The 27,176-nt window shown below is 36.3% G+C and overlaps 1 protein-coding gene across 2 annotated transcripts in view; it reads left to right on the top strand.

Annotated features, from left to right (window-relative positions):
- LOC134546182 (diphosphomevalonate decarboxylase) overlaps positions 1-26,216 on the top strand; it is a 33,153-nt gene extending 6,937 nt beyond the window's left edge. Inside the window, exons 4-10 of one of the 2 annotated variants that reach the window (XM_063388768.1) lie at positions 4,084-4,130; positions 8,537-8,671; positions 12,832-13,031; positions 15,746-15,868; positions 17,106-17,270; positions 21,260-21,418; positions 25,570-26,216. In XM_063388768.1, the coding sequence (XP_063244838.1) occupies positions 4,084-4,130; positions 8,537-8,671; positions 12,832-13,031; positions 15,746-15,868; positions 17,106-17,270; positions 21,260-21,418; positions 25,570-25,710 (970 nt within the window). In that variant the 3' untranslated portion in view covers positions 25,711-26,216. The remainder of the gene's footprint in view (positions 1-4,083; positions 4,131-8,536; positions 8,672-12,831; positions 13,032-15,745; positions 15,869-17,105; positions 17,271-21,259; positions 21,419-25,569) is intronic. The other variant, XM_063388770.1, reaches the window with a different exon arrangement.
- The last annotated feature ends 960 nt before the right edge of the window (positions 26,217-27,176 follow it).

Genomic DNA, 27,176 nt, shown 5'->3' with positions numbered 1-27,176 from the left:
CATCCTGCCCAACAAATTCAACATTTTCTTTTAACATTGTTACTTTTATTTCACAAGTTTCTAAATTAGTTTGTTTCCTTTCCACTTGTGATTCACAGCTCTCAACCCTTGATTTACATGTGGAAATTTGATTGTTTACATTAGCCTGCTCATGTTTAATTTTAGTTTCCACTTTTACAACTTCCTGTTGTACATATTTGAAAATTTCTTCCCTTACAAGCATTAGGTCATGTCGTATTTCCTGTTGCCCCTGTTGTATGGCAATTAACATTTGCATAATCTGTTCTGACCCCCCCCCCCCCATAACCTTATTTTGAATAGGTCCTGCAGGATGTTCCATGTTATCAGATATTTCTTGGGGGCCTGGAAAATCCTGTGTTTAAATTTGGTTGGTTTTATACTTCATTGAACCAAATAAAAAAATCTATACCTAACCAGTGATAATTTAAAAGAAATAAGTTTCTAAATAATGACCATAGTTGACTTGTGTTTGTTGCTGTCCCGCGTAGTCTCGCGATGCGACGATCTGCGATGAAACAATCTCGAAGTTCTGCGTAGTTCCGCGATGTGACGATCTCGGAGTTCAGCTGTGCGACAATCTCGAAATTCTGCATGTGACAATCTTGAAGTTCTTTGTAGTTCCACGATGTGACGATCTCGAAGATCTACGTACGGGACATCCCTGGTCCCGCAGCTTCGGTCTCTTGTGGTTTTCACATGTGGACAAAGCACTAGTTGAAACAGTCAGGCGGTAAACAGCACAGTCGATAATTGATAGATGTAAACAAAGCTTGAAATTCTTGACTTTTTTTTTTTGAGAAAAAAAATGTTCTAAGAAAATGTTGCTAACTCAGGGCATGTAGAAGTCCGTGCCAGCCCCACGTTGGGCACCAAATGTTACCATCCACCACCTCCGGCTAGCTCAAATTAGGTGATGAGTGGAACATACAGGTTAGAAGCAGGTCACGAAGAAATTACTGCTCAATGTTCGATGGATTACCTGTTTCTTTTATTCATGATAAAATCACACCATATTCCGTATAACAGAGCACACAAAAAAAATTTAAACTGTACCTCCAGAAAGGAGAAAAAACACGTAGATTCTTAATACGACTACATTATATATTGCCCAGATCAGTTCCGGGCAGCGACGGCTGGAAAAAACACTTAGTCGCCTCGCTGTGACCACGGTCAAAAATTTCTATTTTATTTAAATGTCCGAAGAGAAAAAAAAAGTTGTTAGGCGTCGCTCGGACCATAGTCGCTAAGTTGTAGTTCAATATAACATTGCTAAATGATGCGAGCCATCGCCAGACCACGACCTCTTGGCACGGTTCTCAGACAATGACTAACTTTACAGCTTTCCTTTCCTTCGTGCGGGCAGTGTCCTGGGCTCGCTGACGTAATTTTCAGCCAATCACGGCGCATAGCAACAGAAGCTCCCACGAAATGCTTACTTCTGTTCCCACGACGCAGCGATTTTGTCTCTTTCTCGCACTCCCGTGACCGTGACTCACATGCCTAGCGTGTGAAACAAAGCCTCGGTCGTGGAAATAACGAAGAAAAATCATGTCAGCACGCCTTCCCACACAAGGAAGCCAGCAAAAAAAATTACTTCAAAAATAAACTTATGAATTTTAAAAAATAAAAACAATAAACCCAGAGAATTTAGTCTTTAATAATGTATTATTCTTTATTTTTACATTAATTTTGAATTTTTATTATTTCTAAATGATACTTCATTTACTCATATTTATTTATTCATACATTGTTAGTTGTCTATTTTTTTTACTGTAGCAATTATATATTTTGTTTTGTAGTGAATCACTCTGTATGTTGTATTGGCAAGTGTTGTTACTGTTTGAATAGTTAAGATTAATCTATATTTGGGTCATTTGTGCTTGTGTCCTTTGTGTATTGTCATTTTAATAATGTTTTATTTTTGTCTTTATGTTGTGCCTACCTGTTAAGTTTTAAAACTGTTGACTTGATGAAAGTTTTTGGACATACGCCATTGCTAAGAACTTTTTCTGTTGAAGAAAAACTAATAAATAAAATAAATAAATAAAAATACCCAAAAAAGACAAAAAACACACAAAATTAAGCAAACAATTGCTGTTGTCAACAAGGATATGAACACCACAAAATATTCCGAAACAGTATTATGGTCAACAAACAAAGAAAAACAAAGAAAAATGTACTAAGAGAATGGAAAAAAACCCACAAATGATGACAACACAAAAATATTGAACCCAAAATAATTCAGCACAACAGTTGAAACGAGACAAAAACACGACAAAACTAAAAGACAAACAAATACAATAGTTTTACCAAAACAGAAACAAGCGACGTTTCGGGAACTGCTATCTGCTCCCGTCCTCAGGCAGAAACGCACATGGTACGGAAACACAGGTGCGAGTCGCACCTGTGTTTCCGTACCATGTGCGTTTCTGCCTGAGGACGGGAGCAGATAGCAGTTCCCGAAACGTCGCTTGTTTCTGTTTTGGTAAAACTATTGTATTTGTTTGTCTTTTAGTTTTGTCGTGTTTTTTTGTCTTGTTTCAACTGTTGTGCTGAATTATTTTGAATTCAATATTTTTGTGTTGTCATCATTTGTGGTTTTTTTTTTTCGTTCTCTTAGTACATTTTTCTTTGTTTTTCTTTGTTTGTTGACCATATTACTGTTTCGGAATATTTTGTGGTGTTCATATCCTTGTTGACAACAGCAATTGTTTGCTTAATTTTGTGTGTTTTTTGTCTTTTTTGGGTATTTTTATTTATTTATTTTATTTATTAGTTTTTCTTCAACAGAAAAAGTTCTTAGCAATGGCGTATGTCCAAAAACTTACATCAAGTCATGCACTCCCATTGCACAAATCTTTTAAAGATAACTTTAAAACTGTTGGTGTTGGTAGGAATTTTACAAATAAAAAAATAAATAAAATATTTGACATATTATGTTAATGACTGAACAAACAACTGTTTTAAAACTATGCCAAAAATACTGAAGATTGTTCATAAATTAATAAGAAAATTAACATGAAAAATATATGACCATTAGCTTGACTCATTTCTTTATTAAAATAAATTTTCATACTGTATTATTTGCTGATTGACACAATTTAATGTCAGTTGAGAGTTTGACAAGTCTTTCATATAGATATTAACTCTTTGATTAATTTTTTTTATTACAGAACTAAACTGATACAACATATGCACTGTAATTTTTGTGACATTCACACCCAAAATTCCACATTTTGTGTCCAGGAATTGTGGAAAATCAGATACCCTTGTTTTGTTCCACCCCTTTATAACTAACTCACAAATTCAGTCCCTTCACTTTTGTTATCAAGTGGTTTCACTGTACTATCTGGCTTGCAAAGAACTTCATGAGATCCAGCTTGCTGCTGGGCGAGTGTAACCTACAATCCTGTCCTGTGTTAGGGTTTATTGACAACCAGCTGACGAGGTGGGGACTGAGCTGAGCACTGATTGGAATGTGTAACATCTGCCTCCCCACTCCTGATGTGATCTCATGTACGTATGTACCCTAGGGAATGGCAGTAACTTAAGTAGAACACGTTTTGGTCCAAAGATGGCATATTGGTTTAAAAATGATTTTTATGCATGAATCATTTTTTTATCTTGTATCTATACTGAAAATTGGCCTTCATTAAGGCAGATGTTGCACATTAGGAGATTCTATGAGACTGTAACTTAGTGTCTGTTGACAGTATTATATTTTTAGTCATTCCCATAAGTTAATTGAGAACTAAACACCAATGAATTCACAGGGGAAGCTATTTGTAACAATTAGGTACTATTATCTTCAGGCATTGAAATTAATTATTCATTGTGCTTTAATGAAGAACAAATTTTTCAAATGAATAAGCACAAAATTATTGCCTAAAATCTGTTGATATGAAGACAGCATTTTTTGATTCCTATCCCTCCCTTATAAACAACAACTTTTATAATGTGACAGATTTCAGTTTTCAGCCTGGGAATGTTTTCATGGACTTCATTTGTTGTTGCTTGTGCAAGTGTCACACTTTTAAATGCATTAATTTGTTTTTATTCCAGAGAAGTGCCAATGGACTCCCCAAGAATTCAAAACTGTTTAAAAGAAAGTAAGTTTTTTTTTCATGCTGGACTCATTTGAATAACATTTCAATAATTTTTTTTTTAAATTCTTCTTAATTTCATTTATTATAAACTATATGTTTTGTTTGGTTTGTAAGAGGAAATTTGTAGCACTGCAATAAAATTGGGGTGAATGTACTGTATCTATTTTGAATTTATAGTTTTTATAAAAAAAATTTCGTATTCTCGGAATCAACCAATGCATTTTAGAGTTTATATCTTTGTGTTACTTCATGAAAACATGTACACATTCCCATATTCAGTCAGATTATAAAACATACAGGGTTGATTAACAACAACAATATACAGGTTGTAAATTGGCCATTAACAGCCAATATTACATTTTTTTTTTGCATTTATTTGAATGTTTCTTAACTGCAGTGGTTTTATTGGTGGTAACATGAAACTATAGACCAGGCTGGTCAGTACCTTTCATGCATAATCTGGTTGTTTGGTCACTTTAAAAAGTGATATAGTTGTAAGTTGACTGCAAAAAGAATGGGGATCATGATGGCTGAGTGGCGATCACTCACCTCCCATCGAGGTGAACAGGGTTCGATTCCTGGCGAGTTCAAATCAGGATTTTCTGCAAGTTGTTAGCGTGGCAGATTTGCAGTGTGCCTGTGGGTTTTCTCAGGGCACTCACATTTCCTCTCACCCATTCATTCCATCAGAACTCCATTATAACCTCATCAACTTTCATCGTGTCTATTAACCTCAATGATGTGAGTACTACTCCACAGCACAGGAGTACCCACAATTTCGACCTCCAGCTAGGAGCATTGCATGAGAGTATAAAATCAAAAAAACTTAAATTTAAATTATCTCAAAAAATCTACACCTATTTCCAAGCAAGGATCTTTCAGCAAAACACACTTGCAACTAGCTTAAACACAATTTAAGGGGAAAGGGTGTTCCAGTAATTACATTTAATATAGCAAAATTGATTAAAATAGCTTAAAGTTTTATTTTCATGTTACCATTAATTAAAATCATCCATGGCAGTAACCAAATATAAGAGAAAACAACTTTAAATACTTGAGAATACTAAAATGGTATTTAAAATACATTATTATATTGTGCATGGCCACATGGAAGTGTACTAATATTTGCAAAAATATTATTACTATATACATATTCTTATGTACATATTCTTAAAGCAATTATTTATGCACAGTACCAATTACACACTGTTCAAAATTTAAATACAAAATTTAACTTTAAATATTTGATTTAGGCCCACAAAATTTAAATGCAGGTAAAGTTAAAAAAAAAAAAAAAAAAAATAATAGTGTCTAGCCAAAAATCATAGTTCAAGCATACTTCTAAATTAGGAGAGGTTCATTTAGAGCTAATTAATTATACCGTCTTGAAAAAATGCTTTATTTTGGTTCCCAATTTTAAGTGTCTCCACAAATTTTCTTGCAAAAGCTAACATGACCTTGCCGACGGCCAGTAGAATTGGGTGAGTCCATAGTAGAAACACCAAGTCTACAAAGCCTCTAGAACATTCTCTATGATGTAGTCACTTACTTGGTTTGTAGATTTTGGAAGCAGGCAAATATTGGCGTAGGTAAAAGGATACATAACCACATTGCCAAATATTCATTCTTCAAAACTTCGCTGCTGTCGTGGTTGGCACCCCCTGTGTCGCACCACCACAAGTCAGACACCCGTCTGGGAACAGCCTTAAACACTCCACGTAAATTCTTAATCTTTTTCAAATTATTATTTTGCGGGCTGCTCCAATAAACGGGTGCCCCAAAATTCTTAAGTAAATTATTCAAAGACCTTTTGGAAAAGGAAGAGAACAGAGTAATAGTATTTAAAACGAAAAACACGTAATTACTTGAAATGCCAAAAACTTTAATAGGACTACTTGCGCATGAACATGGCAGGCAATTTAATTGAAGACAAAATCTCAAAAAGATTACAATATAATACCTATAACCTTTTGCCCTATAGAGCTACAGAGGCTTTTAATAAAGCCATGTTTTAGTATATACCAATAAATAAATACTGTAATAAACCCATAAATAAAATCAGACATTGATGAAAAGCTGCTCCAAAAATATATATATATGTATATAAATAATGAATTACAATTCTTTTTAAATAAAAGTTAATAAAAATAAATGTCACTCTAAAATGTCTTAATTACACCTGGGTGATTTTTAATTTTCGACACTTCGCGGCAAGCATGATACAAGGTTCGTTAAAATTGGTACCACGATGGAACATACACTCGAAGTTGTAGGCAGGGTCTTTTTACAGAAGTTATTTTTGGATTATTCACTCTTATTTTGGCAAAGTCCAAATCAACGCCCCGGGATTACAGGGGCAAAAGTTCAGGGCCGGAATCACTTACTTGGACGAACGATGTACGTTGAAACACACCCCGGACCTCCTGGCCTGGAGTTTAGCGGGCTGTAATTTAGCAGAGGTGCTAAATGCTTCATATTAACTCTGCAATCAACGGAAAATGTAGCGTGAGCTCTTCTTCTTCTTGGCGGCACCCGTGACGACGTAAGTATTCCCCCATGCTCAATACACGTCAGCTGATTTTATTGAAAAAGTATTCGCGAGCTTTCCCAGGCCCAATACCACAAGCCATAGCGCCCGTTACGCTCGAAGCGCACACACGCCACACGGCGATCAGCTGACGACACTCCGCCTACAGCTCATTCTATCTTTTTCTTTTTTCTTGATGTATTTCCCCCACCACCTTATAGCCTTGGAACAGTCCATTTGCATGCTCACAGCGGGGGAGCGTCGCAGACAGTATTTTGATTGAAAGTCCAAAGCGTTATTATTAAATATTAAGAAACTAAACCATTAACGTAAAAAATAACATAATATAAAAACATATTAAAAATAAGATTTACAAAACTTATAACAAACCAAAAAAAGAAAGGGGCAAATATTAAAGCTAAAATTACGTAACAGCCATAATTCAAAATTAATTAAAATAAATCTAAAATCAAGTGGCCATGCCGCCTATGGCCACACTGCGAAACATAGGCGAGGCAGTCCTCACACACCTTGTTTCATGGGCAAGCAAAATGGCCTGCCTTGATGACTCTGCAGCCACACGTAAATTTGGTACATAGATGTTGCGCATGCCACTCCACAAATAATGATGCATAGTTTCATGTATAATGTAACAAAAAATTAAATGGCTAAAATCATGAGCCACAAACACAGAGCCAGGTGCATGCGACATTACAGCGCAAGGTTTCATGGTCAACTCCCAAGTCAGCTGAGCGCTCGGTCACTTCGTCACACGCACTTCCCCTCCGGCTGCAGGTTTAATGTGTTTCGGCGGCGCGATTTCGTGAAGTCTTTCAACAGTGCCTTTTTTAATTACGTTTAAACTAAATATATTAAACTTGAACTAAAAATAAATCTTACTTAAAGCTAAAAAATGCATTCACCAAAAGATAATTAAAATTCCAAATAAAACTAAAACAAAAAAAAAGTTGCCCACCTATCTAGCACAAATTTCTTACCTAGGTTTTCTGTGGTGATATACTGCCAATAAAAAATAATACATAAACAGTTAAAATCCGTTTGCCACTATAAATAAAAATTATATTTAAACTTGAAAGGTTTTTAAAATTAAATAAAGTCCATAAAAAATTAGAGTAGCTCGCACAGTGGGCTACATTGTCTATGAGACATTAAGCTCAGCCCATGATATTCCAATGGTTGTTGTACACAAGCAGCAATCTAATTTGGACTTTGCTTTGATCTAAACAACCAGAAATATTGTAATTTTCTCTGCTGGTGTACGTTAATCCTTTGAATATCTGTGACTGCTTTATTGACGACTGTCGACTGTAATTGGTGCCACTTGTAGGCTACATTGTACATGCATATCACCCAATAATTGATTGGTGTTTCTGTTCACTTTTAAATTTATCTTGGTGCTGGTTATGGTGAACATTGCCTTTAAAACTATTGTGGTGTAATATTTCTATGTTAGTTTAAAGTTAAGGTTTTCGCCCCAGTTGGCGACCTTCACCATATGGTATTTGAACCTACCTAAACATGTCACAATATCAGAAAAAGTTATCTCAGTTGTCATTAGTTTTATGCAGTAGCTGTGCCTTTCTAAAGGTCATCATTCTTCTTTGATTTCTGCGTGCATGTTTGTCTTCCGAGAGCCTTCTTATTCCGGGCATAAATCTCTCTCCAATTTTCCTCACACTTCTCTCCTGTCGTATATTATTGTGGATTGGTGGGGGCAACGGGAGTACGTAGAGAAAACCCATAAGAGTAACATGCGTCACTTATGAAACGTTCAGTTTGAACCAGGTCGCTCCACTCAACCACTCTGTGTGTTGAGAGCGTGGACGGACGAGAGACTGTGCTGTGCCGTGACGTGTTCCAGTGGTGGCCCGAGCAGAGCGGGCGGGCGCCGTGCGGTACAGCAGCCTCGCCGCCTGCCGCCTGCGCGTCTGCTCGGAGAACAACTTCCCCACGGCCGCCGGACTGGCCTCGTCCGCCGCCGGCTACGCTTGCCTAGGTGACCGCCTGCATGGCATGTCGGGGCGTGCGTCTTGTTGCTTCCTTGAACTGTCTCCATTCTCGGTTTCCCTGCTAACATTGCCAACGGTAATGCCACGCTGCCTCGTTGCATTTATTTCTTTAACTGATTGTGTGTTTGTATTCGTGGTATCTTAGTTTCGCATTTCTTCCATGCACTTGCATTTATGTGGTAATTGGTTGGGTTAAACGTGTGTGGGCAATGATTTGTTTAATATTTAGCTCTTTTTTCTCATCTAAATGCAGTTAATAGGCATACACATGTACCTTTTTATGTTTTCTAAAAACTCCATTGTACATATGTTTAATGTTTTACAGTATTTATTGCATATTCTACAACTATTACATACATAATTTCATAAGTCATGACTTTCAACATGTGCAAAAAACTTTTCTCTCTTGTATATAAAGGTTTTTTTTTTGTGTTAAAACTTTTTGATTGGGTATGTTCTTGTAGAACTGTACATTCTAGAATTTAATTTTTTAAGTTTCCTCAAGTTTTGTAATACACCTATCCCTCACTTAGCACGACTAATTCGTTCCTAAAAATGCTCATGTTATTCAAAATCGCGTATTCTGAAGCATTAGTTTCCATAAATAGCAAGGCTAATTTATTTAATGTGTTCCAAAATTGTGTAGGAAAATATACTTTACGTAATATAAATACGTTGAATAGTGATGGGTCAATTCCTGTTTTTCCCTGGTTCTCGGTTCGGTACCGGTTCTTAAAAATCGGTTCTCGGTTCTCGGTTCTGACTTCAAAAATAAAATAAACATTATTCATACATTATTTATGAGGTGTTTCACGTGATAAACTATTTATTGTTTCGGCTACAAAAAAAGCACTAAAAAGCCTGTATCTATACTTCCATCTTCAACAATTTATTGTTTATAAAAATGAAAAATAAACACAAAAAGTGCCTACCCCTACTTATAGTTTATCTACATCTATACCTAATAATTAGGGGTATGCAAAATTCGCATTTGTGATAAAACAATTTTTTACGCAAATTTTGACATTTTAAAGCGAATAATCATGAATTTGCAATAAAATCATTTTTACGCGAATTTTAACAGTTTAAAACGAATAAACCCGATATTCACATTATAGGATTCTATTTTTACGCGAATCTTAACGTTTGAAAACAAATAAACCCGATATCCATAACTATTTTATTAAACTATGCTAAAAATACGTACTTCTGACGAATTCCGTAACGTAGGCCTAACCTGGTGCAGAATTAGTAAATCAAACCGGCCGCCATAATTCAACTAGAGTACGATACGCTGCTTCCTCTCACACGCGAACATGTGACTATGTTTTTAGTATTTATGGTAAGAAAAACGGTGTAAACATGTATAGAGGCGAAATTGAATGTTTTGAATAACTTGAACGATGTAAGAAAAGACTTGAGTATAGTTTGATACACTTGTACACAAAACATCAAACAAATACGCAGTAGCTACACAACACGGCGTTACTCGCTGAGCTCACACAATGATGCAATCAGCAGCAGCAGTGCAGCTGGCTGCTGGCAGCCGGTAGGCTGCGTGCGCAGTCACGCTCACGCACACTCACACGAAGTCACAACAAAACAAAGCCGTTTACCGTGCCCGCGCGTGGTTGAATACGACAAACTTGTAAACGGTATGAATTGAACTTGCGTGGCGTGGTAGTTGTGCTCTAATACTTCGTGGCGTAGGCCTACATACTTATCCGAAGTAATAAATAGTTTTAACAAAAATGCGTTAATTTACCGTAATTACTTTTGTTGACAAAATTGCCAAAACCTGCTACAGTAAGTATTTAAATAAGAATTGAGAAATGACTTCATACTTCTCCAAATACTGGACATTCAATTTCAATTATACCTTTTAAATGTCATCTTTTTTAATATTAAGTAGTTAGTATTTGGTGTGTATTAAGTAGATATTAAAACAATTTTCATGACACTTGTATATGAAATTGGTATTACTGTTATCCATTTTGGTAGTCAAAATATCCTCCCTTTCAGAGAAAAATAACACCGATTTTCCAGAAAAATAACCTCGAATTCTGTGAACAAATAAACACGAAAAGTGCATACCCCTACTAATAATCAAGAAGTTTTACTTCTGTCATGTATGGACTATATGCACACATTTAAAAAAAAAAAAAAAAAAAAGCACTTATCTCATAAAATATAAGTACCTATTTTTGATTGTTGTAGTAAAATTAAATTAAAAAAAATATCCTGGATGAGAGGATCTGAGAGGGACCTGGCTGTTATGGACAATTAATTTATCCTGATGACATTTTTGTAAGCATTGAGAAATGAAAGTTAAGTATTTGAGCTTGGATACCCTTGCTGAAGGGGATGTGGTCTGACTACTGTGTACCAAATTGCAAGGATGCAAATCTCTAGGATTTGCAGGAGGGGCTCGTAGAATCTGCGGCCCAGTGGTTTTGCATGTGGGGGGGTAACCAGCACAAGTCATCTCTAGACCCTCACAGTGAGAGGCCTTTTGATCACCCATACCACATGGGCAATCGTTTACTATGCCATAATGTATTGAACTATAGGAAAACCCTATTGAATATCTCAATCAAGAAATGCAAATCCTGAATACAGTACTGGATTATCACAAGGCAATGTAGGCAACAACTGCCTATGGATCCCATGCCGCCTAGGGGCCCTGCAGCCTGTGAGAAAAAAGTGTAAGCATTTTTAATTTTATGCTTTTTTTTTTTTGTTTTACAAAGTTTTTAGGTTTATTTTTTTAAAGGACGATTTCACAAAAACTATTTTTCGTTAGACATTATCAGACACAGGTAACTATACCTTGGCCATGTTTAAATATAATTTTAGAACACATTAAAATTATCTCCACGCACTTTCATTACTGCCAACCTGGTGCTAGTTTCTGCTATTCGCTCGAATACGTTGAATCATAGATGTGTTTCATTTTGTTTAGTCATTGTGTTGTATCCGTGAATTGTGTTTGAAAAATTTACAGTGTTTCGAATTTAGAAAAGTGTGCGACACTGTTATAGATATATTGTGCATAAAAGTGCTTTGAGAAAATCTACATTACTACGCAGTAAAGACATTCAAATAAATGTAGAAAACTGAAGTGACATATACTTAAGTTTTTATTCAAATAATTTAATTGATAATAATTCACTTATTTTTGAAAATACAGTGTTTATTACTTCACATATAGGGTAAAATGATCTGAATCGATTCAGAGGCCGAATCGGGTCATTCTAGTTCTCCGTGTCAGTACTGGTAAACGAAAAGGGATAGGCCGCTCCTGCTATCTAGTGTTGAAGAGCATAACTAAAACATTGTTGTAAACGTGTTTGCCGCCCTACCTAACTCCCTCCCTCCCTATCTATCTCCCTTTCTACCTAGCTCCCTCCCTACCTAACTAGCTCCCTCCCCACCTAACTAGCTCCCTCCTTACCTAGCTTCCTCCCTTCCTAGCTCCCTCCCTCCCTCCCTAGCTTCCTCCCTTCCTAGCTCCCTCCCTCCTGCTCTATCTCACTCCCTACCTAGCTCCTTCCCACCCTACCTACCTACCTAGCTCCATCCCTCCCTCCCTCCCGCTCTATCTCCCTCCCTCCCTAGCTCCTACCCACCCTACCTACCTACCTACCTAGCTCCCTCCCTCCCACCCTACCTACCTACCTACCTAGCTCCATCCCTCCCTCCCTCCCACTCTACCTCCCTCCCTCCCTCCCACCCTACCTACCTACCTACCTAGCTCCATCCCTCCCTCCCTCCCACTCTACCTACCTACCTACCTCCCTACCTCCCTACCTCCCTATTACGTAAGGGGATAGAGACCCGAGACGTGCATTGCCTAGGGGCCTCTGCATGGCTTAATCCGGCCCTGCCTGAATATATTAACATACACGATTTGTCTTGTTTGAGATGTTTTCTAGAAGGTTAATACACGTGTGTCAACCTTCAAATCGCCTTAGAAATGTTTTATAAAAGTTCTTCTTTGTTTCTAAAAATCATCACTGAACACATATACAATTTTAATAAATTGTTGAATATCTGTTATGTGTTATTTACTTGCACCTGATACTTGGGAATGGGTGAAACAATTGTAACAAACTGCATGAACATGGGGGTTGATGTAATGTTGAAGTGTTCACGCTGGCCAAGTTGTTCGGGCTGGAAGGCGACATCTCGGGCATCGCACGCCTGGGATCAGGTAGTGCGTGCCGCAGCGTGCTAGGAGGGTTCGTGCGCTGGCACAAGGGCTCTGCTGCTGACGGCTGTGACTCCGTGGCCTCTCAGGTAGTGCCGGCTTCTCATTGGCCGGAGCTCAGGATCCTCATACTTGTGGTGAGCGACAATGAACGTGGCTTTTCTTTCTCGAGAAGGATGTATTACTAGCTGGTTTACGGTTTAGTTAAAACCTACAGAAAACAGCACTTTGTTTATTTATTTTCAAAAGTGGAAATGTGATGGACATTGCAGTGTGTTGGTGGGTTTTCTCAGGATGATGTCATTTCCTCCACCAAAGCATTCTTTCACTTAACCATTCACATTGCTTCACTCTTCATAGATTTTAATGACTACAATGTCGATGAGATAATTGTTGGATTGTACTAATGTGTAAAGTATTACGAATGTAACGAGAATGATTTTAATGGTAAAAATATATATTTTTTTAATAATGTGATTGAGCAGCTGTTCAATGTTGGTTGATTACATACTGTATTTAACCAAAAATAATGTGACCCCAAAATTTTTGATAATGAGTTTATGAAAAAAGACTTTATTGATTGGAAATTGCAATTCAAGTACAGTAGAATCTCGTTATAGCGAGCACGGTAATAGCGAGAACACGGCTATAACGAGGTATTTTTGAGGAATTTACGGCGTGAGAGCTTGAAGTGCGCTTTTGTTATTTGTCTGCTTTATCTCCACCCCTCTCGCTCGCCACTAGACATCTTGCCGTTGACGCCTGTCACATTCTTCAGCCGTGCAGTCGCCACCTAAGTGCGTGGCTTTAAAAATAGAATCCCGTCCTTTCTTTATTTTATCAAACTTCCGTTAGTTATCTGTACCGTGTGTAGACAAAGTTTGATATTGGAACAGAAACAACGTAAGAAAGTATTTTTTACAAATTAGAAATATGTATGTTTTTGTTTTTATAATCGCGTATATTTTCACGTTTTTTTTTTGTTGTTATCTTAAAAGAGATAATATTAAAAAGCCGCTCTAATGAGATTTAATTGTTTCTTGGTTAACAAAAACTATTAATTGTTTATATTCTATTTATTATTATTTACGCGACGTCATACTGTACGCGTACGCAATACGACTGGATTCGTTGCTGCAACATAACAGCAAATTATGCGGTATCAGAAGTAACGAGTAACGTAACGATAGTAACGAGTACTAATTGTTATAGTAACGAATACATACGGGTACGCATTTTTTCGTTACTTTTACACCTCTAGTAGGCACTACCGTATTTATTTCCGAATCGCTAGGACAGTTTTCTTGTAACTTTTGTTTCGGTCAGTTGTTGGGGTATTTGTCCGGGAAAGGTGTGGTGATGGTTTGAGTTTAATCCCAAATTTATTTTCTAAAAAAGTTGACAGGTTTCTTTAAATGAAAAAGTATAGTTTTCCAGCGACTATTTCGTTTGAGGCGTACGTGCGTTGCCGCAGCCGCACTCCTGCTATTTTGTAAGGAATTAAATCGTCGCGCTACACTAGCACCACCTGTTAGCAACATCCCGAACCAACATGGCCGCCAGCAGACAGCCCGCGTCGGCAATAGATAGCAGGACAATGCTGCGTCGGCCGCGGGCTGAGATGCTATACTTACGTGGCGTGGTAGGGTATTCTGGTTATTTTGACGCAATCGGTGATCGCATCCGTACTTATGGGGTATCGTTTTAAAGAGAATTCACACATCTGCTCACAGAAATTAAGATTTCGTTAATATAACCTGTTATTTTCCAATTATACAGGTTTAAACACAATTTTTATGCTATTTTCGGTTAATTTTTATTTTTTGGGGACCAAAATTTGTCCAATTCGGTTATAGCGAGGACACGGTTATAGCGAGGATCAAACCCGGAACCGTGACACCTCGCTATAACGGGACTCTAGTGTACATAGCACTTGAAAATTATTACATTTATTCCTTACTTATGAGACTCTTTCTGGTACAGCTTATGTCAGTAGAGTGATTTACATGGTCTATTTTAAAACTCTAAGCCACATTTAGAAAAACAAATAGTGTTTTTTGACTAGTGCTAAAGAGACTATTGTAGTACAGTTTCGTTCTAGGAAGGAATTTTGTGATTTAAGTATGGTTGTCTGGGAGGGTGCCTTCCCCAGCAGCCACAGTGAAGAGAAGCAGAAGGAACCCAGTGACATTTGCATCCTCTCCTTCATTCTGCAGCTCATCTATCATACCTGTGTAGAGGTAGCCCCAAACTAAAGTGGCCTAGGTGATCCAGTTTACAGGCAGAGCCTGTAGTTTTTCAACTAAGCTGCTCCCAATGGCAGAATACAAGTTTGTGATTGTAACGCGACACCCACTTTTAGTTTCAACAGTTTTGGTAAAAATCATACCATTATATTCAGGTAAATAGAGTACTTCAGGGTTTCTACTGGTCACAGAAATTTAACGGAACTAAGGGACCGGTCACAAAACTTTAATTTCCAGCAGCATTTTACTAACTTACATTTTGTTTTACGACATCTTGCTTCAGTTTATAGCCACTCGTTATACGGAGACTGTCCACTAAAATCTTGTGGAAATTATGTATGCATAGGTGTTAGTTTTCTAACATAAAAATTGGTATGTTTCTGCGAATAGGAAGAATTTTTCATATTATGCATAGTTTTGGTTATTATTTACAAAACAAGACAGTGTGATATAGAAAATTTAAAAAAAAATCATTAAAAGGTTTTGAAAAAAAATCCTGAAATTAGTTCACCAGTTATTTTGTCTCTATTCAAACGTGCACAGAGGCTGTTAGAAAGCTAGCGCGAAGCTGGGGCGAGCACACAGTAATGTCGCAATCCCAACAGGTGAATGATGCACAGAAGGCGACAGGCAGCTCAGTAGGTATGAAGACAACTGTAGAGACCAGTGAATTGCTGAAGCTCCGCGTCGCTGAGTGTGTGCCGGCTCGAGTGGACAGCATCACAGAGGCAAGTGAAACTTAAGAATGTATTTGTGTTACAGGGTGAGGTAAACTTATTTGAGTCCAATGTAGTTTCATGCTAGTCATTGCAGTGGTCAAAAAAATGTTTAGACAATGTAGATTGTGGTCTGAAATTGGCAGATTATTCACATAAGCCAATTATGATAAAAAAAAGTAACAATTTATTGTTAGTGGTATTCTGCCCAGCTCTAAAAATGATGTGAAAAGACTGATGCAGATATATTAATTAATCTTTACAGGCACATTAAAAAATTTTGAAATATCGGCCAGCAGGTACTTAGTTTCAAAACCCTGTGTGATAAAATAGTCAAACAATGATGTTTTTGAATAGCATAATTGTGATATGAGTAATATTATTTCAAATACTGTAAAACTCTGTTATTACGATTTTCATTTGTGCTAAAAGAAAAAAAAAAACATAAGCAGGAAACAATTTAACACTTGTCAGAGTTAGAATTTTTCAACTATGGATTAAGCTATATAGCTATATAAACAAAATTAATTTTAAAACCACTAATGGTTAAACTTGATGCTCAAATTTGCTTAAAAACAAATAAACAATTTTCCTTCAACTTCATGGTGTTTCCAGATTCTATTTTATTTGTCTTTACACACACACTGCCACATTCTGAAAAATGGTTTCGCAATACAAAACAATACCTTTGCTTCTTTAATATGGGTTTTTTGCTGATTCCTATCTACGATTGAATTAAATTCAACTCTATAAGTAATATAAAGAGCTTTATGTTTTTTGTGCCATTGTGGAACATTTGGTAAACTAAAATTTCATAGAACTACACACTTACAACTGAAAACACATTGGAATGGCAAGAAGTGGGAGGATTTGTTGTTTTGTTTTCCAAGGCAAAGTTGCCAACGGACACGTAACTGAAAGTGAGAACATATGTACCTTTGATATGTAGAATAGACAGAGGTTTTTGCATTTGTTGAAATGTAGATGATAAACATTATTAGCAGGAAATGCATAATTCATTAAACATTAGAAGTACTACAGAATGTAAATACATTGCCTTTATGGGGAAAATCTGGGGACTTTTAACATTATAAAAGGGTTCTACTGTAATGTGATAGTTCGGCCAAATCTAATTAAAAAAAAAATAAATAAATTTATGGTCACTGCTTTATGTATTTGGATTGATTTTTATAATGTTGTATAGCATTTTGTTTTGTTATAGTAAATAGATTAATGTTTGTATTTCCAGGCCATACGAGAAAAGGACTTTAGAAAGTTTGGGGAACTGACTATGAAAGACAGTAATCAGTTACACGCCGTATGTCTCGACTCGTTCCCTCCACTGTTCTACATGAACTCTGTGTCCCATGCCATAGTGAACTTTGTTCACTTGTACAATGCTACAGATCTACAGGTAAGGAAAGAACTTGGTGAGAATGTTTTATCACTTGATTTTCACACAGCGCTCTAAAGCTTTGTTCTTCATTTTACTGTCTCATGCTTCCTTTCCTCCTTCACCCTAATTAGTAGGGACACGATTTTATGTTTTTATATTTAGGCCAAATTTGTTTTTAAAACAGGAAATTTCAATGTTATTGTTTTTACATAAAAAAAGGGTATAATTCAGCAAATATGAAACTCAAATATTTTTTAATAGGTACTTATTTCACCAAAGTAGTCTCATCTTGACTGATACATGATGCACTAAAATCATTTGTAATAACCTAATAACTAATAAGCATGTCTGCAACTAATCAGAAAAATAAATATATATGTATCTGCAAATTTTTGTGGGTTTTTGAAAATTGTACCAATGTTTTTAATGTAAAATGTGTCACTAATAAGAGAAGCAAGATCAAACAACATAATATGAATTTTTTTACAATCCATTTAGTTTATATATTTTGATACAAAAGTCATGCTAAAGCTAAATAAATTACATTCAATGATTTTACAATAATAATAGATACAATTTTTGTAGTTTGAGTTAGGTAAGTTTTGTTAATTGCTGAATGATTTCATGTTTTTAGTTACATTTCGGTGCTAAATAGTGTATTAACTTTAATTTCAGTGTTATGTTTTGTATTTTAATGATTTGTGGTGTTAATTTGGTTTGTTGCAATTCCATATATAATCTTGTCCTTACTAATTAACTATTCCCCATTACTTAAGAAAAGTTGATTCTCAATAATCAATTTTAACAAAACACCAATCATAAATAAGTTTTATTAATCCTGTATTTTACCACTTCTAAATTTATTTAGGTTTTTTTCCCTTCATTTATATCAGAATTTAAAATAAATACCTATGTACATTATTAGTACTGGTTACTCCTAACTGACAAAGAAAACTGATTTAAAGTGCAATAAAATATTAACAAAAAGTAAAATTTATAAAAAAAAAAAATATGACAAAGAAATTCTAAGTTTGAGTATACAGTAGAGCACCCTGTATCCGGAATGGTCGGGACTTAGACTATTCCGGATAGTAGAAAATTCCGGAAAGTAGAAATTCACTATAAGGCCCCCTAATTGAAAAAAAAAATTGCACCCGAAGTTTGTGAACATCCTGTAGCTGTAGATGAGGACGGCAAGGGGGGTGGGGGTAGGGTGATGACAGCTACATCCGGTGGTGTGACCTTGCCAAGGGCACGCTTATCAGACCTTGCCTAGAAGCACGCTACAGCTACGTGACTGTACCATGATGTCCGCGCGAAGCAAGCAGACGTAGGCGAGACGTTTGACATTCAATGAATTGTGTTACAATTACGTAATTTACATACAGTTTGTACAGTGATTTGGTGTATCCACATGTTGCATAAATAAAATATAAAATAATAACACATGGTACAGTTAGGTACGGTACATTACAAATAAAAAAACACTTACCATGACTCACTGTAGGCTACACATGTCCCGCGAATAAAAAATAATGTCCTAGAACTTAGATAAACTGCATTGAAATAATCACTGTATACGGCCCCACTTGTCTGTGTGTAAGAAACACTGTTTAACAGTCGCATTAATTTAAATTTAAAATCTAAACAACAAATTACCTAAATCGTCACACATTGTGAAAGACAGGAGAAGTTAAAGTTAATCACTGTCACTGTCACTCTGAACGTAACTGTTTACGTTTGTGCCACTGGTGCCAGGTGTTGGATCGTCAATGTTCTCACTCGTAGTTGAAGCAGGTGTGGAAACAGGAGCTTTTTTGAACATGTCACTAATGCGTTGTTGCCGCACACGTTTGTGCTTCTCTTCAGTCAGCTGTTTTTGAAGCATATACAAATGCATAATTTGCTGGTCGTTGATATAACTTCGTTGCTCTAGGCCAGCTATTAATCGTTCAATGTGGTGAAGGCACTCATCTTGCGAGATTTTCTCCTGTGGTTCATCTTCATCGCTACTGTTTTCATTGTTTCCGTCGTCTTTGTTACACTTAACAGAGTCTAATATCTCCTTATCTGAAAAGTGATGCACAACGGGAACATTATCATCAACACAAAACCATTCCACAATGTTTTGTTCTTGCAATTGTAAGTCTTCTAGTTCTGGATTTGTTATGTTCTTGGCATACTCCAGCAGTTCGTTCACGTTTTTTTGTTCAAAACCTTTGAAGTCGGCTTCATTTCCCTTGTCATGAACCTCGTCACGATAAACCAAAGTCTGCCACAATTTAAACCATGCCTTGTGAAATGTTGATGCAGGCATACCTTCCCATGCACGAGCTAGTGACCATATGACATCCTTTATGGTGTATTCCTTTTTAATTTCTGAGATCGTTTTGCTGCCATTCAGATCAGATAAAAAGTGCTTCATGAACTTCGTGCGATAACGACATTTTAGGGAGCGTAATATTCCCTGATCTTGAGGTTGGATTAGTGCAGTGCAGTTAGGGGGCAGATACATGACAGAAACATTATCCCTGTCTAGTGTTTCAGCTGCAGGATGCGCGGAGTAGTTGTCTAGCACAAGGACAATCTTGCAGTGCGGGTCTAAGCCTATCTTGTTACAGTGTTGCCGGCTCTGGCGCAAAAAACTGTCAAACCATTCTGTGGTTATTGCAGATGTTATCCACGCGGTTTTTGTAGCTCGGTATTCAACGGGTAACACTTTAACACCTTTTAGCGCCCTTGGGCGCAAGCTTTTGCCAATTACGAGTAGCTTCAGCTTGTGGGTACCGGCAGCATTTTAACAACCAAGCACGGTCAATCTGTCTTTAGAATCTTTCATCCCGCTGTGAGAATTATCTGCAGTGCACAGCGTGCTTCGAGGCATACAACGCCAGTACAAAGCAGTCTCGTCCGCATTGTAAACTTGGTCTGCTGTTAAGTTGTTGTCCAACACATATTCTGTGAACTCAACAACAAACTTTTCCGCCGCCGCTGTATCTGCAGAAAGCTTTTCACCGCTAACTTTGAAAAAAGAAATTCCATGGCATTTTTTGAATTTATGAAGCCACCCTAACGAATAGTCACAATCGTATGTTAGATTCAGTTCGGCATGAAACATTTTTGCCTGTTCTATCAGCATCTGTCCAGAAATGCTAACACCTTCACTTCGCCGCAAACGAAACCATTGATAAAAAGCATTATCAAGGTCGCTACATTTACTACCCTGCATTGTTTTTCTGTTTTCAATTTCTCTCTTCGTATCACTGGCCGAATAAAATTTACACAGTTCATTCTTTTGTTTCTTTATGTCGTAAATCGTCGAAATGCCGACATCATACGATTGGCTGAGATTTTTAACAGAAGTCCCAGCATCTAGTTTCTTGAGAATCTCAACCTTTTCTTTAATGGTAAGAACTTTTTTCCTTCGTTTACTACTCTTTTCCTCATCACCAGGAAGTTTATGTTTTGAAAACATCACGTGTCTGCAGGAACGTACATACTAGCGATCGCGCACCACAAGCAAGACTGACATTGAACGCACACAATACACCACTCCCCCTCCCCTACAACGCGTTATCACGGCGCGCTCACGTGTAGGCGGGGCCGCTGCCGCCAATTCCTGATATGCGCTCGACGCCCGTGCACTGCAGTCGCGAGACCGGAAGCCTTGGCTTCCATCATAACTCGCTGAGTGTTTATAAAATCAAGTGCACCCTGACTGACTAGACGGGGCGTGAACTGCGCAAAAAATCGGTATTTACTTCCGCGGGAATAATATATATTAATATATATTATAATTCATTTAAAAATATATATATTTTTTTAAATTTTGTAAATTTTTTTTAACTCTCGGAAAACATCCGGATAGTAGAAATTCCGGTAAGTAGAATTACGGATACAGGATGCTCTACTGTAGTAGGAAAAAATGTTCAACACATAGTTCTGAAAATATTACTGTGTTTTGGTCCACTCTAAAAAATTGCTCAGTAAATGTTATTTTCCCCAAGGTTGCGTACACGTTTGATGCTGGGCCGAATGCTTGCCTGTTTGTGCTGGAGGAAAACTTGCCTCGTTTGGTGGCAACCATCAATCATGTATTTCCACCTGGAAACAACTCTACCAAGTATTTCCAAGGCATACCTGTAGCTGTTCCTCACATCAATGAGGTGGGTCACTTTTAAAAATAATAATAAAAAAGGTTTTATGTTATTTAATACAAACCTGAAATTTAATGATTTAGAATGTAACAACTTAAAATGGAAGATGATCCCAAATATTAAGATGTAAAAAAAAAATCTGGAAAAGTTCTATACTCGATTTACAAAATGACATGGAAATTTTAATGGGAAAATAAATTTACACCTTTATACCATGTTTTATCGCATAATTGTCGCACGTGCATAATCATCGCACCGTTATTTTAGGGGCCAAAATTTAAGGAAAAAATTCTTACAGAAATGTTGCATGTTTTTGGTCACGCTGTTTGATTCGGAGCACTTTGTGTAGGTGGTTTTCCCATACAAAACAATGCATTTAAAAGTTGAAATCTAATATTCTTCTGGATATTACAGCTTGCTTATTGAATTTAGAGAAACACGAAATAGTGTTATGTGTAAATTTTATTACAATACTTTTCAAATGTTATAATCTTTATCGGATTGTCTTTGTCGCCGTTGTGTACCTCTTATAAAAATGTAGCCAGCGCTAGGTAGCGTCATTCATGTCATGTCATGCCCACGTAGTCAAATATTGATATAGACAGTTCGCGATTGCATGCAATTTGCGCACTCTTTGTGTAGTGCCAAGTTAACTACATTTGATAGTCTGCACTCTTTCGTGGTAACTGTACTACGACAATAGTTATGAGTTCCTGCTCACATTCGGGTCTCTGTTTTTTTTTTTTTTTTTTTTTTTTAAAGTTTAACGAAATGTTTTTGTTGCATGACTTATTAATTTAAATTGTTTGGCATGCTTTTGTATACTCTACTTTTTAAATAAACGTACTTATCATGACTAGGTTTTGTTTTTTGAAAAACTTCACCTAACAAACATTTATTTTTTCACATAAAAGTTACACCTCTACTTTTAAAACTAGATTTCAGCATAAAATGTGAGATGATTGTGCAATAAAAAATATGTATAAGATGTGAGGCCACTTGGTCTTGAGTATGGAAACAGCATAGCCTTGCTTTTCACACATAGTCTTAAAATTTTAGTTTGTTGACCAGCAGTTCTAGAAACAAAAAAAGTAGGGGAGAGGGGTGGAAATAAGTTTTAACTGCCTTAGCTTTTACTTAATTTCTGTAGCATAGAAAAAGAGACCATGACAGATAGCAGAACCCTTATGTGTGGCTGTTAACCAGTCATTGGTAATGCTATGTGCATTTCTCTCATACAAAAAAAATTATGTTTTATTTTTGGAGAAGAGCCTGCCTTGTCCTCTTGTCTAGCTGTTTTCAACTTTTGTTGGTCAACAGGTTGTGACGAACAATGCATTTTTGACCTTGAGACAGTTCTTTGTCTAGTGTACGTAGTATGGGAGAACTTGACCAATCGCATTGGTGAAATAGGAGATGGTTTTGAAACTGTAGATTCAGTTTATTTTATTTTTTTGGCAATGATGTTGCAACATATTTCCTGAAAATGAGATTTGTTAATTTGTTCTGCGGAAAAAAAAAACTACAAAAGTGTGTGCAGTGTCTGACCAGAAGTTTCTATTTATACTGACCAAACTGGCAAAGATAAAAATTCTATATGGTTAAAAATTTCACTTATAATTATACTTATTAATTTTGTTTAATATAAAGTTTTGTTCACAGGCTTAATTCAATACTTAGGCATAATTCTGTAGGGTGAAAAGGAAAATACTTACACAGTAAGACCCTGTTAAGACATTTTTCAATGGACTGGATGCTAAAAATTTATTAAAAGGGAAAAAGTATTAAAATTCAGTTGCTACATAAAAACAAATTTTACTAAAATGAAATACTGTATTATGATTATCTAATAAATTACACTTACGTATTATTGTCAGCGTGCTGGAAATTCCATACAAGAATCAGTAAACATAATTATTAAACCAAATTTAATTCAGTAACCACAGTAAAATTTATCTAAACAACACTAGAAACAAACAAACAGTAACTAAGATTTACTGTTTTGAAAAATGCTGGGTCAGAGTTGTTTGTTTTAACACATTTTCAGACTGATGCATTATAAAGTTGTCCAGTTGCCACAAGCTCTTCCTCTCACTATCTGGAACGTTTTGTGTATATACCAACCTTCATTATTTTACACTTGGACGAAACACAAGTAGCAAAAAGTTAGTCCCGCTTCATCATGATTTACATCCCGAATTTTTTTGCCATACTCAGTTTTGGTATCAAAGATTCACATCAACTTCCTATATTAATTTCATTTTTTCTTCAAAAGACAATGCCTTCTGTTTAATGGATCCTCCACTATGTACTTGTAGATGCCATTATGCACTAAATGTTTATTATGCTTGATAACCTTAAAATCACCCCTAAAAAGATCACAAACTAAAACCCCTTATTTGCGGGTTATCAATTATTGTTTACTAATCACGATACAAAAAAATTTAAAAAAAAATGCAAACAGGTCAACTATTATTGGCTGGTGGTAATCTGGTTTGCTGTGTATAACTCAAATAGGGAAAATGGAACAGCCTCTAAGACTATACCAATGCAAGCAGATGATTGGTCGAAAAATTCACTTGTAACAGTGTACGGCATGTGGCACAGGTTTCGACGGTCATGGGCAGTACAAATTATTTTGTTATCGTTTGGAAAAATACAAATTTTTAAAACTTAATGATAAATAGAGTTTAAAAGTTTAAAGATAAAACAATATTACTTTATTTTCTTCCACAAATGCTGAACGTTATATGCGGGAAGCATATATTAACTCAAACATTATGAATGGGAAAAATTAACATATGGATATATGGAAGTGATCAAGGGAATAATTATGTGAACTTAATAAGTGGGAAAACTTATTATTGCAGGAATGTCTTAAGTGAGTTTTAATATATTTAAATAGGTTCTGTTGTTTTTAAACACTTTTGTTCGTGTAAATGTAATATCATAATAATTTTAAGGCACAAAATATACCAAATAAATAAAGTAGTCAGTAAGTATTCTCTTTTTTTTTTTTACTTAGATACATTTTCATAAAGAAGGAAGCAAATGTGATAAATTCTAGCACATGACCAACAATGTAACATTGAATCACGTGACCAATGACAGGTTTAAGGCTCAAGCTAGTCAGTCCATTCTCCTTTGTGCAACAGTAACATGCTTTTAGTTTTGGCTCATTTCAGTGATTAAAGTTTCATTATACCTTGTATACAGGCCTGCGCAAATATTCAAGTTTTGAAATATCAAAACAAATAATTTATTATGTGTTTTTTTGGTTCACGCGCGGTGGGAGTGGTTAGATCACTCGCCTCCTTTCGAGGCGATTTAGATTTTGATTCCCGGTGGGGTGAAACCCGTATTTCTCGGAAGTGGGAAACGTGGCAGACATTTTCTCGGGGTACTCCTGTTTCTATCACCAATTACCGGCCACTGCTCTACATCCCATCTCATCTCATGCATTCTTCAGGCTGGCCGGAACGACAGGTCTGTCCCTCGGCAGGGCAGCCTGCTGCTATGTCAGCCCCGTTCCATCCATGTGGACTCTACTTCAGGTGGGAAACTGCAAGTCGATTTTCATTTTCATTTGGTTCAGCCTCAAATACTTAAACTTCAGAATAGCAAATATTGCACTGCATTCAAAGTGTAGTGCATAGGTTACATATGACACAGTGAAACTCACATGAGGTTGAGCTTTTGTTGTACTTTATAAATGTGTGCATGCTTAGACAAAATAAATTAATGAGTCCAGTGTGATAGCTATATTATTTTATTCCAACATGTGCACAGTTAACAGCAGAATAGCTTAAGATGGCAGGACAATCTGGAATTTGTAATTTTTTGATTATTTAAAAACAGCAAACAATAGATAATTTTCATCCACTTAAATAAGACCCTAAAAATTTTAAATAATACCTTGTTTATATAGATATTCTGCAAATGAATATCTATTGCTATTGCACGAAACTATGTGCAAGTACACATTTGTTAAAATATGACTTTGATACTATCATGAAAATTTTCCCTTGCTCTTTTGCTAATCAAATTCTATATAGTATTCATAAATATTTAAGTGTTTTTATTCAAATTCAATTAAAAATAACTGGTTGTATACAGAATGATGTAGGAAATAGAGTATAAGAAGGTGTGTGATGTGCCAGGACGTCTTGAAGCTGGGCATGGAGCCTAAGGAGGCAGGCTCGCTGAAGTACATCATCAGCACTCGGCTGGGCGCGGGGCCACACGAGGTCCCGGACCACCTCCTGACAACGGCAGGGGAGCCCAGGAGTGCCACTACGTAGACCACCTCGGGTCCAGACCACTGCATTGTTTTTGTTTGCACCAAATGGAAGGAAATGATCTGTGACTGCAACTGAAGCATTTTGCCATAAATAAAGATTACTGGGGAAAAAAAAACGAAAAGAAAAAAAAAACACATTCCTACCTTGATTTGTTGGTTATGGACAGTGTTAAACATATTTTGCTCGTTTCAAAGTCATTTGACAGTATGTACCTGTATGTCAGAATATTTACTAATCGTTTTGTACTTTTTGTATATACACTTAATGTGAGAGGAATAAATCTTGCTATTACTGTTAATTTGTTATTGTTTCACAATGTACTTAATTATTATTAATCACCAAAATTGGAGGTTGTTTTCCACTTAGCCTTAAGATTTTATACAAAAAATATTTAATTAAAAAATATATTTTTTAACTTTTGACAGTTTTTTCAATTAACCAGAGCTGAAATTCATTGCATTATGCATTGTAATATTAAATAATAAAATTTAATTATAAACACCAAACAGTTGTAATAATTATTTTGAAGCTCAGATTTTTTATCTTTACAGTAATTGACAACTATGTACCACACTCCGCAGAAAACAATTTTTTTAAGGCCCATGATGGCTATGCATACGTGTATGTGTACGTGTATTTGTGTGTGTATGTATGTATGTGTGTGTATGTATCTTGGTGTGTGTGTGTGTATATATATATATCTTAAGGTATCAGCTCATCACTTAAGAGTGCGAGGGAGATAATATTTTCTCGCGCGCGGTCAGTTGAAGTGGTTCATGTTTTCCTCATAGGATAGCGTTGCATTCTGCTAGAAGAGCGTACGGCGCGGCATCATGAGGAAATCCCACGAACTAGTAGGAAAACGGAATGCCACATGTAGAGGGGGGGGGGGGGGGGGATGGCTGATAGGGTGGGATGAGTCAGCTGAAGCAGCCGAGGCAACGGCTTTGTGATGTGCTGAGAAGCACAAGACGTCACTGGACTATCACGCCCATTTCATACAAACCAGACAGAGCGGATAGATCTTTTTTTTATTCGTTTAAAGGAACGCCGATTTTATGCTTAACTGTTTCGGCGTCCATTTTATAACCTTTACGCTTCGTGGATGGTACTGTGTGATACAACACCACTTCGTTTAAATAAAAACCGTTCAACAGTTCCGGTACATAAAATATTACAAAGTAAAATTATCACTCATGTTTATTTTACATTTTACTGCAAGCGAAAAAAAAAAAAATAATAACTTTAGATACAAGTCTACACTACATACCTAATAGTTTAGTATTGTCATCTTTCTGACAACTGCAGAACGAAACTTCTTATTTATACCTTTATTAATACACTTGACGTTTCTGACTCGTGTTTTGTAACAAATATACCGTTGATTTTTAGAGAATAAAACACAACATAATTTGTTAATAGTTTGAGAAGATAACAGCATATTCAATTCTGAAAAATCGGCGATC

Source organism: Bacillus rossius, chromosome 1 (genome assembly GCF_032445375.1).
Source record: "Bacillus rossius redtenbacheri isolate Brsri chromosome 1, Brsri_v3, whole genome shotgun sequence".
Taxonomy (NCBI): Eukaryota; Metazoa; Arthropoda; class Insecta; order Phasmatodea; family Bacillidae; genus Bacillus; species Bacillus rossius.
This window is presented reverse-complemented; position numbering and strand designations above follow the sequence as displayed.